This window comes from Spea bombifrons, chromosome 3, assembly GCF_027358695.1.
Source record: "Spea bombifrons isolate aSpeBom1 chromosome 3, aSpeBom1.2.pri, whole genome shotgun sequence".
Taxonomy (NCBI): Eukaryota; Metazoa; Chordata; class Amphibia; order Anura; family Pelobatidae; genus Spea; species Spea bombifrons.
In genome coordinates this window covers 116,673,312-116,686,352 of record NC_071089.1, presented here as the reverse complement: position 1 = coordinate 116,686,352, position 13,041 = coordinate 116,673,312, and the positions used below count along the sequence as shown (strand labels likewise).

The following is a 13,041-nucleotide window of genomic DNA, read 5'->3' as shown; positions in this document are numbered from 1 at the left end:
CTGACATATCTGGACTGACTTTGGAGGCGCAGCTCACTTTCCATCATTTAAGATGGTACGGTATGATTTTGTTTTGTGCACTAAAAGCTTTGGGTGTGATTTTGTTTTATATATATATATATATATATATATATATACCGTATTTTTCGCTCCATAAGACGCAGTTTTTTTCCTCCCAAAGTAGGATGAAAAATCAGCCGCGTCTTATGGAGCGAAGATGCAGGCAGGGAGGGGGGGGGCAACGATATACCGTATTTATCGGCGTATAACACGCACTTTTTTAACTAAAATCCGGAGCTTAAACCCTACCTGCGTGTTATACGCCGATAAATCCGGGGTCGCAACTGAGGCAGGCGGCGGCGGCCGCCAGCAGAGGAGTCCTGGATTTCTGCCAGTCAGGGGGGCCCAAGGGGTGCCGAGCGGTTGCTGAAGACAACCGCTCGGCAACTCTCGGGCCCCCCTGCCTGACAGATATACAGGAATCCTTTGCTGGCGGCCGCCACCGCCGCCTGCCTCAGCGCTTCAACTCCTGTGTTGGAAGCGTTTGTCTCGGGTGCCGGCGCTTTACGCTGGGCGCCGGCATATGACGTCAGACGCCGGCGCTCAGCAGTGAAGCGCCGGCACCCGAGACAAACGCCTCACGCTTCCAACACAGGAGTTTAAGGTAAGTGACCGGGGCGGGGGGGGAGATCCTGAGAAGGGGGGGTTAGGGAGTTAGAGGGGAGATCCTGAGAAGGGGGGGTTAGGGAGTTAGAGGGGAGATCCTGAGAAGGGGGGGTTAGGGAGTTAGAGGGGAGATACTGAGAAGGGGGGTTAGGGAGGGAGGTCTTACTGTGTGTGTGTCTTACTGTGTTTGTGTGTGTGTCTTACTGTGTGTGTGTCTTACTGTGTGTGTGCGTGTCTTACTGTGTGTGTGTGTATCTTACTGTGTCTGTGTGTGTCTCACTGTGTCTGTGTGTGTCTTACTGTGTTCATAGCTTATTCAGTTATTGTAATAAATATTTTAGCCCATTTTTTAGCTCAAAATATTTTTTCCTTTTTTTTCTCCTCTAAAATCTAGGTGCGTCTTATCAGCAGGTGCGTCTTATAGAGCGAAAAATACGGTATATATATATATATATGATGTCTTGGCAACTGTACAAAAATGTTAGTTAACGCACAGAACATTCTGTTCTGGGTATTTTTTAAGCATCATACATTCAAACATTATTTTGTACAGAAATAATATGTCACAATATGAATACTATTTCCTAAATTTGTGCACCAAAGTTGCATTTTACTGTCCTGTGAGTAGCCGGAAGCTATTTTGGGTTGGCCTATTGCGTCATTGCTAATTTATGACATATATCTTGGATTGATACTTGCTCCTTCATTAAAACGCCAGTAAATCAGCACAGTCCTGACAACTGAGTTTAGCTTCTGAACCAAACAACCCAGTCCAGCGGGTGCCAAGAGTCTGATAGACTCCCTAAGCCCTTTTGGCTACAGCCTCCAATATATAATCCAGTACATGCTGGCAGCTTCACGATCTGGACGTCTGATGGACAAATCTGGGTTAGGTGGATGCCAGGAGGACGCAACCTCATGTAAAAACAGAGAAATCAGTGGACTGTGATTGGATGCCTTGGGGAGTGGGTGTGTCACAGCTCTAGCAAATGAAGCTGCCAGGAGTATAGGGAGAACCAGTTCCATACAAGACGGACACAGAGTCGGCAAACACCGGGCAGACATGGACTTCCTCAGGTCTCTCGGGCACCCGGAGGAGATTTATAACCTTCTCAGGTACAAGCTGGGAGGCTACAGGGCGGTGATGCCCAAAATGGACCGGGTGAGTCTGCCAGGAGGGATGCCAGCTTCCTGTCCTAGAGGTTGGCAGGTGATTTATGGGTATTTAGCCTGCATCATTTTTTTTTGGATGACTGTGAAGATCAGTAATGCATTTCATCGGTAGTGTAAGATACAACGTTAAAGCCCTTTACTGGAAGAATGGGCCAAGAGATAGTTGTCCTAGAGGTGCAATAGATTACATACCTGTCCTAAATGTACTACATTGAGGTCACAATCGGGCTATTATACCTGCCCTAGGGTTTCCACATTGATTTGGCATTACAATGGAAGATCGGCCCCATCTAGTCTGCCCCTTTTTCCTGCTGTAAGGATTTAAAACAGTCCTTGACCTTGTTTTAGATTCATGAACCATATGCTTACCCCATACTTAAATTCCCTGACTTTTTGAACCGCTACCACCTGAGAGGCTGTTCCATTTATTTGCCGTCCTCTCGGTAAAGTAAAACATCCTTACATTACATGTAAGCCTCTGATCACCTAGTTTGAAATTATAATCTCTTGCTCAGACATTTCTCCACCTTCCTTCCTGTATTTAGTTAAATCCCTTTATGTACTTAATTGTTTGTATCCCTTCTCCTCTCTCTCTTTTTGGTTTGCCCTGATATTTTTTTATCCTGCAAACCAGTACTGCTTAATACACATATCCTGGAGGTGCGACTTCATTGGCCAGACATAAAAAATAAACTAATACATATCAACAAAGTGGGTTTGACTTAGCAGACATGGCGCCTACCCTACATGCTTTTACAGAGGTGCTTAATCTTAGGTTATCATATGCTCATGTAACATATGCTAGAGACAGAAAGATTACTCCATGTTTGGCTGATGGTCTTCATGGGCTGGAGATTGTGGACTCTGGGGCCAACTCAGTAACCCAGAGATCAGCGGTTAGAAAAGGGGCTAAAGGAAGGCTGGACCGTACACAAGTTATTTTCTTCCCTGTACTTGACAGCATGCAGATTCCATCCTGTCTTTCTAACCCCAAGGACTCCATGAGTAAGACCCTGCAGACCTGCTACAGGTACCTGGATGAAACCGGCAGGAGCTTCTCGATCGTGGTCCAGACTTTGGATGGGGAATTAAGGTGAGCAAAGAAGACGTAACTCTTCACGTTACATGTATTACATTACATTTTTATAGCGCAAGCAGATTCCATAAGGCCGTTGAGTCAGTAAAATAAATTAAAATCACGAACAATAACAGATTGGTACAAAATGAGAAGAGGGCCCTGCTCTTGCGAGCTGACACAGGCACAACAAGACGTGTCGGTTAACGCCCTAGGCCTGCAGATCATGAGACCATGGAAAATACTTTTTTATTTGCGTTCTCTTAGCTGTCTTTAGTATGTATTATAACTAAATCCAAAAAGTGTGATAAAGTGCGCTCAGTGATATATCTAATAAGATAAAACAGAACCTGGAATATCTGGAAATTCCTGGTTCAAACGATCTTGCAAACAGATATCTTAAAGGGGGCCCTCCTCACCTGTTGTCTCTGTAAGTCAATTTGTTATGTTACATGCTGCTTGTTATGTCCTGTCTACCCATTGTACAGCGCCACGGAATTTGATGGCGCTATATAAAACAATAAATAATAATAATAAAAAAACCACAGCCAATAGTGTAATACAGTACAGATAACCCCCGAAGTTGGATTCACTCACAAACGGAGGAAATATAGGCTCATCAAAAGTTCTGTCTCGGATCTCCAAATATCTACAGGCATGCAAGTACCAAAGATTTGCTGAACAAGAAGAGAACGGTATCCTCGATGACAAAGTAAAACTGTTACAATGAAGTAAAAACCAGTTAAACGTTGCTGTCGTTCTCGTCCTTCTTCCGTGTACGTCACAGTCTGGCATATCAAGTCCATATCCCTGTATTACTCTCTACTCCTTGGAAGATATTAACCCCTTCTTAACCTTTTCTCACGACGTAGAAGTATTCTCAGAAAGATGGGAGATGTATTATATATAGATATCAACCCAAAAAGGAATTCATATATATTACAAACGAGGTACATAAAGCAAGGGATATAAACAGTTGTGGTTCGATGTAACATAGTAAGTGTAACATTCTTCCATACAAATTATATACGCAAAAGACCCACATAACGGGGAGGATAAATGTAAATGAAAAAGCTACAAAAGATGTATAGAAATATATAAAAATATATATATATATATACCGTATTGGCTCGGATATAGGCCGCCCCCGTATATAGGCCGCACCCTAAAAGTTTGGTGCTTTTTTAAAGAAAAAGTTTTTTTCTTTAAAAAGCACCAAAAAAAAAAAAACATTCTGCCACTCTGTCTCCCCCCCCCTGAGATATGCTACCACTGTCCTCCCCCCGAGATATGCTGCCACTGTCCTCCCTCCCCGAGATATACTGCCACTGTCCTCCCTCCCCCCGAGATATGCTGCCACTGTCCTCCCTCCCCCCGAGATATGCTGCCACTGTCGCCCCCCCGAGATATGCTGCCACTGTCCTCCCTCCCCCCGAGATATGCTGCCACTGTCGCCCCCCGAGATATGCTGCCACTGTCCTCCTCCCCCCCCCGACTTACCGGAGCAGACTCCCGGGTGCCTTGCGGGGCCGGCGGGGGGCATCTACACAATACGCGTATACAACCGGAAGTTGTATACGCGTATTGCGTAGATGTCCCCCGCCGGCGCCCCGCAAGACACCCGGGAGTCTGCTCCGGTAAGTCTTGGGGGCAGAGGTAAAACGCATCGCCCGGACGGTCACCGGCTGCGGCGATGTGGGTAAACAACCCGGAGGCTGTTTACCCGCATCGCTGCAGCCGGTGACCGTCCAGACGATGCGCTTAGACAACCTCCCGTGCCGGCACCCCCCCCGTGGAAAGTGCTGGCAGGGGAGGCTGTCTGAGGACATCCGAGAGTAGGATGCAGGTCCCCTGCACCGTTGCGGGGGATCTGTATCCTAACCCCGCTGCCTGCCCGGCGCCCGGGACTGCATGTCCCGGGCGTCGGGCACTAGACCCCGAATATAGGCCGCACCCCCACTTTAAAGTCTTAAAGTGGGGGAAAAAAGTGCGGCCTATATTCGAGCCAATACGGTATATATATATATAAAGATATTAGAATACACTCTACCACATCAAACGAGAAGATTATAAAAAGTTGTAAAGATCAAACTCCGTATTTCACCCTTCTGGTTTTAATGTCCCCAATTCACCCGTTTCATTTCTCATTGTCCCATATTTTTTATGCAGTTATCACCTCGCCAATATCTCTGTACTTCCTCTATAGCATAAAAAATTAAGCCTTCTGGATTTTTATTATGATGTTCTAAAAAATGTTTCGATACTGAATGTTTTTTTATATTGCGAAGGTGTTCATTTACTCTACGTGATGTACGGCCCACATGGACAAGCTAATAAATATATCACATTAGTAGAAAGACATGTTCGTAATATTTTTAGATCATATTTATTTCCATTACTGTGTGATATAAAATTCTCCACAGGAAATTTTCGTTGTTTCGTTACTTTACATGCATTGTAGCATTTACAGCCGTAGAAACCCACTTTTTTTACTATTGTAGAATGGGTTTAATTGCTTTTATTATGTCTCTTATGTAACTTTTAGATATTTTTTGTTTTAAATTTGGAGTACACCTAAAAATAATTTTTGGGATAGCAGGGGACATATCTTTCAAAACATCATCCATTAATAGAATGTGCCAATGTTTTTTTTTTTTTTTGTTTTTTTTTTTTAATTTCCAGAACTTCTTTTGACTTGTTATTGAAATTTAAAATAATTGGGGGGCATTCAAAATTCATTTCTATTCCAATAAATCTAACCTGTTCACATTTTCTATTTGGAGTCTAGTTCTATCAATATAAATCTTCTTTATAACCTTTTTCTAGAAACCTTTGTTTGAAAATAATAGTTTGTTCCTTGTACGCATCTACATCAGTACAGTTATGTCTTATACGTAGCAAGTGACTTTTTGGTGCCCCTTTCAACCACGGACTGTAGTGGCGACTCTTTTGATCTATAAAATTATTTGCATCAACTTCCTTGAAGTACGTTTTTGTTTTAATATTCTAGGTCCAAAAATTGTATATATTGTGTACTATATACGGAATTTAAAATTATGTTCATTCCATTGTTATTTATATTATTAAAAAAAAAGATCCTCCTCTTTTCCTTTCCAAATGAAAAATAGATCATCAATATATCTGTAAAAATAAATTATGTTTGCCCTCCACTTGTGTTTGCTCCAAATAAATTGATCTTCCCATTTCGACATGAAAAGATTGGCATAACTAGGGGCAAACTTGGCGCCCATAGCTGTGCCTTTTTTCTGCAAGAAGTATTTGTTGTCAAACCAAAAAAAAAAAAATTCGAATTTTTTGTGTAACATCGTGTATTACATGTATAATAACCATATATGGTCCCTTGCGGGACGCGGCCAGGACTGCCCACTGACGTCAGCAGAAATGCCTTAATATATTAATCATTGTTTTTCTATCATTCAAAATAAAATAATTAACCAATGAAACCGGAGCTTTATTTGACTTAATTTAACCACTAGAGGTTGGCCAGGATGCTTCCATATGAAGTACCAGCTAAATTAATGCCCAGGGCAACCGAATGAAAAGAGATGGATCAAATAGCTGCCAATAAACAGTTTTGCTAACAAGACCAAATTACAGAGAGATAATTTTCCTGCAGTTTAGGTCCCTCACTTGATTACTGATGTCCCACAGAGTCTTTGGTTTAAGATGATAACGATCTACTGGGCCAACATCCAACAAAGTCTAACACTCACTAAATCTCCATACACCGTTAAAAACAAAGCTGTACACTAACACCCACTAACTGTAACAACGTGCACAAAAACACCCACTAACTGTAACACATCCCAAAAACACACACAGCCTAACACTATACATTGACACCCCACACACATGCACATCCCTACACCCCACACAGTCTAGCATTGTATAGTAACACACATACATACACATGCACACTCATGGTTGCCCTTACTTTATCTCTCATAGCTCTTCATAGTCAACCCCATGATTTACATTCAAATACATTGGATTAATGTTTGTGAAGGTATGCAGGGCTTTTAAGACATATTTATTTATTTTAACAGGGATGCAGTTTGCATATTTTACTTGGTCCTGCGTCCATACTCCAATGTATTGCATAGATCAAAACTGCTCGATCAGTTAAAAGTTATTATGCTCTGCAGTCTTGTCATGTTGGTGAAGTGTTTGTGGGGTTTTTTCTCCTGTTGGCAGGGATGCAGCTTGCATACATTACTTGGTCCTGCGTGCTCTGGACACCGTGGAAGACGATATGACCATTAACCTTGAGACAAAGATCCCAATTCTACGTAACTTCCATACCTACCTGTATGACCCGGAGTGGAAATTTACTGACAGCAAAGATAAGGACAGACAGGTCCTCGAAGACTTCCCAACGGTACTTATTAATCTACTATAGATGGATTAGTTATGTAAATCTAAAGTCTCTATTGGTATGGTAGGTAACATTAAAATAATTGGGATTTTCCTCAAGTATGTGTTTCATCAATACATACACAATATGACCAAAACTGAGAGGACAACCCTCCTAATTATTGAGTTTAGGTGTTTCATCCACACTGCATTGGCACAAATTCCAAAACGCCAAAATCTTGTGGAAGACGGAAGAGCGGAAGAAGTTATATCCGCAAAGCGGGGGCCAACTCAATATACCTTCCCATGGTTTTGGAATGGGATGCTTAATAAACTCATATATGTGTGATGGTCAGGTGTCCACATTCTTTTGGTCATTCAGTGTAAAAATACATTTCAATTCTTATTGTTTGTTTTTTCCTCATCAGATTTCGCTGGAGTTCAGAAATCTAGCTGTTGTTTACCAAGATGTTATTGCAGACATATGCGCAAAGGGGGGAGATGGGTTGGCGAGTTTCCAGGAGAAGAAGATGGACTCTTTAATGGAGTGGGACGAAGTAGATACACACAATACATTTCAGAAGCTCTTCCAAGATGCTTCAATTAATTGTTTGCTCATAGGTATTACATTTTGTAACGTTTGTGTGGTTCTTTTTTAGTACTGCCATTATGCTATCGGTGGAAATGGCTTTTCCCGTCTGTTTTCGGCATCACAGTTGGAAGATGCAGAGATTGGTCTGGACACACACTTTTCCAACTCCATGGGTCTATCTCTACAAAAAGCCAACATCATCCGTGACTACCTGAAAGATCAATTGGAAGGTCGGGAGTTCTGGCCAAGAGAGGTCAGCACAGACATTGCGTTCTGTTCAGTTCTAGTGTTGGTGATATAGGGGAATTCCACCATTTCTAGTTATGTTTTGTATGGTGGTTGTGCACAGTGAGATTGAAGTGTTAAATGAAAGGTATGGTTTTTTTTATAAAATGTGAGAGCTTAACATTGACTGTAGCTTAAACATGAGCTCAGTTGAGAAGGAACACAGGTGATAATTCCAGCTTGAAAAAAGTTACCCTACGTAAGAGTGGGATAGATTTCTCTCACTAGACATGCGTCCTTTCTGTAAAATAATGTCATAGTGTCAAATGAGCTTCCAGAGCATCTCTCGATGCTGTCATACGCCTTCTTATAGTTGAAAAAGTTGATGTACAAAGAGGCGTTCCACTCCAAGGACTGCTTGACTATGATGCGTCGTGATGATATCTGGTCTGTGCATGATATGTTCTGCCTGGAAGCCTGTCTGTATATCTGGAAACTGTGGATCGACGGTTGCTGAGGTCCCCTTTCTTGGGGATCCTGATAAGGTATCCTTTAATCCAGTTTGCCGGAATATCTGCTTTGCATATCTTCTTAAAGAGGGGGTACAGCATCTCCACTGAAGCATCTAGGTCTGCTTTTAGGGCCTCTGCTGGAATGTCTTCAGGTCCAGTCGCCTTCTTCATCGGCGTGATGGTTGTCTAGATTTCATCTCTGATTGGCTTGTCTCAGTTGATCTGGAGGTCCTCTTGGCTGTTGCCGTTGAATGATGCCAGTCCATCCACATAGTCTCTCTTGTCCTTCCTGATGTTTCTCTTCACCACTCTGTGGTCTTCTTTGGCCTTTACTGCTCTAGTCCTGCTGTTGTTGACTGCTACCTTCTTCTTTCTGCCTTCTATCTTGGAAAGAGTCTCTGCTGTGATCTGCTTTTTCTACTGGTGTTTTTTTGGACTCCGAGCACTCCCTGGCATGATGTTCTAAGTGTCTCTTTTACTTTCTGCCAGCTGTTAAGAGCACTGTCTTCCTCGTGTATAGCCATTTCTTCTTCAGCTTCAGTCTGGCCAATAACGTCCTGCAGGCATCTTCTTAATTTCTTGCTAATGCAGACATTGTCGACCTAGATCTCTGTTGCTTTGTCTGGCAATACCCAGGTACTCTTGTGGATCCACTTGTGAGGAAACATGCTCCTGATGATCAGGTTGTTGAGTACACACACATCTGCAGACATCTTTCCTTTCTCACTAATTTCTCCCAGTGCATGGGTGCCTGTAACGTGTTTGGATCCTATTTTGTCATGCCCAATCTTGGTGTTGAAGTCTTCCATAAGAATGGTTATACATTTTTCTGGAAAAGTGGTCTTTGAATGAAGCATGTCGTAAAAGTGGTCTTTATTCTCTTCCTCATTGCTATTGGTTAGGGGGTATCACTGGACAAGGTTCATCTTGATCTACTTCTTGGTTCTAAAGGATGCTGTGATAATCCTTGGGCCATGCACCTCCCATCCTATCAGTGCTCTCTCTGCCTGTTTGAACAACATTAAGCCTACTCCCTGCGTGTGTGTGGTGCAATACGCTCTTCATGTCCAGAGTACACCAACAGTTCTCCTGTCATCAGTTGTCTCTGTATAATTTGTGTCCATCTTATCTGGGTAATGCCTAGCAGGGTTAGGTTTTTGCTTATCATCTCTGCTGCAACTTGTACCAACTTTCCTGACTCATACATGGTCCTCATGTTCTATGTGCTGATGTCGATCCTCCTGGTTGAATGAAGGATAGTCAACTTAGTGACTGCCTTTTACCACCCAGCTTCATGCATTTCCTTCTTTTTTCAGGCTAAAAGTCCCTGTTATCCCTGATGTAAGCGCTTGTTGATGTTAGCAAGCTGATTTTTTAGAGAATGGGGTTGCTAGCCACCACACCCAACCTTCATCCTTTACCCTGAATTAAAAAATTAAATAAAAAAAAAAATTGGTAACATGTCAAAATAATAAACTCAGGACAAACAGTAGAATCTATTTAGCAGGTTTTTTCCATTAGTTTTTGCAGATGAGTAAAAGATTTTTTCAAATAAAAATGACAAAAAGTCCTTCTTTTAACAAAAAATCACCGTATTTTATCATTTTTTTCATAGTAAATTAGATATGATAAAAATAATGGCATCTAAAGAAAGCCCTGTTTGTCCTGAAAAAAAACCCAATATATAATGTTTGTGGGAGCTCGAAATGAGAAAGAAGAAAAATACAGCTAAACAGCAACACTGAAAAATGTTAAGAGCCTTTGTCCCAAAATGTACTATGAGTAAGAAACAGTCTTGTCATTAAGGGGTTAATTGTGTTCTCTTCTCAACCCTTTAATTCCTCTTTTGGGTTAGTATTTGCGTCTGTATATGATTTTCTCAGCAAACTACATACTATAACCAGCAATCTAACCTCCCCTTTGTTTGTGCACCAGGTGTGGAGTAAGTACGGAAATAACCTCTCAGATTTTGCAAAGCCAGAGAACATCGTCCCGGCTGTGCAGTGTTTGAACGAGTTGATTACCAACGCCTTGAACCACGTGCCGGATGTCCTCACCTACCTGTCACGGCTTAAAAATCAAAGCGTCTTCAACTTCTGCGCCATCCCCCAGGTGGGTACCTAGCTGTTTGTCTGATGCTTAACCATTGAAGGGAAAAATAAACTAATTAAAATGCCTGATCGCTTCTGTAAACATAACTATTTATTGTACAGAACTTTGCTGTTCCTCTTCAATGTGCCACATGTTTTCAATTATTTTCTATAATTTATTAATAAATTTAAGGTAATGGCTATAGCCACTTTGGCTGCGTGTTACAACAACCAGCAAGTATTTAAAGGCGTTGTGAAAATCCGCAAGGGACAGACTGTCACTCTAATGATGGAGGCCACCAACATGGAAGCTGTGAGAGCCATCACGCTCCAGTATATTGAAGAGGTAAGACAGATTTCTCTTTGTTATTATCAACTCACGTCTGCTAGACATTCAATGTTTTCTTCTCCTTTCTTTCTCTCATATAACCTTGTATGTGTATTAATGCAGAGCATTTTAAAAAGCATGCACAGACTTCACTATACATTACTAAGGACCAGTTTCAGGTTGTTGGGCCAAGGAAATTCACTAATTAGCCTTACATAAAAGTGAGAAGAATTGTAGGAAATTAAAAAAAATGGAACTGAAACCCCCTAATTGAATAAAAATTCATCTGAGTGGGCTTTTCGTCCAATGTTGTCGTCCTTCCCCGTCATCATACCTGAAAACTCTCCTGGTTTCGCCCGGAGAACTCCGGGAGAAGCGCTGCTTCTCCAGCCCTGACATGACCCACTCCCCTTCCATTTCCCCTTTAAATGGGGGTGTTTCACGCCATCTCAGTGGGAACACCCCACTGATGTTAGCGGGAACGCCCACTGATGGCGGCAGTACTGCCCACCGACATCAGCGGGCACGCCCGCGGCATCAGTGGGCAGTCCTGGCCGTGTCCCTCGGTGCAGATCGCATTGGAATCTTACCATTAGCCCAAATGGATATTATTTACAATTTTAAGTTGTTAAGCTTGGCCATGTTTATGTCTTTTATGCTATTTGGGCAGACCTTAGGGTTTGACACCCCACCTGCCACACAGGTTCCTTATTAATGGTGTCCAGAGAGGGCTTTAAATTAGTTGAGAGTCTCTTTGGGTTAAAATGCAAAGCATTCACACTGATTCGGTTCATTTGTAAGCAAGATAGCCATGAAAAATTAGATAGGGCTCCCAAAATTTTGACGTAGTGGCAGGCTAAGCAATATATGGCCATATAGTGTGAAGGAATTCAATATTTATGCCGCAGATAAGAGGGTTTTTTAATAATATTCACTGCTCTGTTTTGTGTCCTTTGTAAAGATATCATTGCAAATATCTTAGGCCAAGGGAGCAGTTTAAAATGTGATTTTCACTACTGTTTTTCATTTCCTGAGTTGCTGAAAATCTATATATTTTCTTTCATTTACAGATTTATCAAAAAATCCCTCTGACAGACCCCACGTCGGGCAAGACGCAGCACATCATTTCCTCCATACGCAACCTGTGTTTGCCAAAAAGTTCAACGGTATCACACAATAATTTATCCCCCATTTACCGGCCCTGTTCTATATTTCTGGCTGAATCTGTTCTAGGTACCTGTTCTAGGTGTCTCAAGTGCACACTAGGCAGTGATTTAAGGACATGCAGGTCTGATCGAGGTAGTGACCCATCAGCATTCCTGGGAACTTCCAGGCTCTGGCTACCCAGAACCCTTTGTTCTCAGGAAGTAGGTAGGCTGTCCCGCTGACACCAATGAACGGTCCCGCTGACGTTGGTGGTTCCACTGAAACCTGATCCTTTTTAACCCCTTGACAACAAAGCCCATACATGTACGGTCTCTCGATGTAATGCATTCGTGGCAAAGCCCGGACATGTACCTGCTGCTGTGAAATACCTGCATCACCAAGAGATTTATAAAAAAAAGTGTGTATAGAAAGGCAAACCACACAGTAGAAGGATAGTAACTAATAATTTGCGGTTATGGTGAGTACACTGTGATATTTAAAGCAGAGTTAACTTTAAAATTTTCCATTTTTTGTAGAGTAACAGGACATAGACATGAGGACCGAAAGAAATCGTCAAATAAGATCAATGTCAAACTTCACATTTAGCCCTCTAGCAGACACGAAATATGAAAATTAAAACAAAAAAAATAAAGAAACTGAACTGAAAGGAAAGAGTTGCCTCCATCTCCTTGTCTGGGGGCAAATGGGAGAATATGATGATATAAATTTACCATTAAGCTCCAATTTTATAAAAATATCTTAGAGTAGGGTAGAGTCATGTCTCAAAAAGCTTAGCTGGATAAGGGGTGGCAGACAGATAGCTTTGAAATAGCTAAGGTGTCTAAAACGATTGGTGGTCT

The 13,041-nt window shown here is 42.0% G+C and overlaps 1 protein-coding gene across 1 annotated transcript; it reads left to right on the top strand.

The window, feature by feature from the left end:
* The first annotated feature begins 1,729 nt into the window (after window positions 1-1,729).
* On the top strand, window positions 1,730-12,788 carry LOC128482758 (squalene synthase-like). The gene is made up of 9 exons (XM_053458649.1): window positions 1,730-1,828; window positions 2,835-2,932; window positions 7,130-7,313; window positions 7,717-7,845; window positions 7,948-8,133; window positions 10,553-10,729; window positions 10,901-11,053; window positions 12,106-12,201; window positions 12,718-12,788. Exons 1-9 carry the CDS (start codon window positions 1,730-1,732, stop codon window positions 12,730-12,732), a joined length of 1,137 nt encoding a protein of 378 aa, XP_053314624.1. The 3' UTR covers window positions 12,733-12,788.
* The last annotated feature ends 253 nt before the right edge of the window (window positions 12,789-13,041 follow it).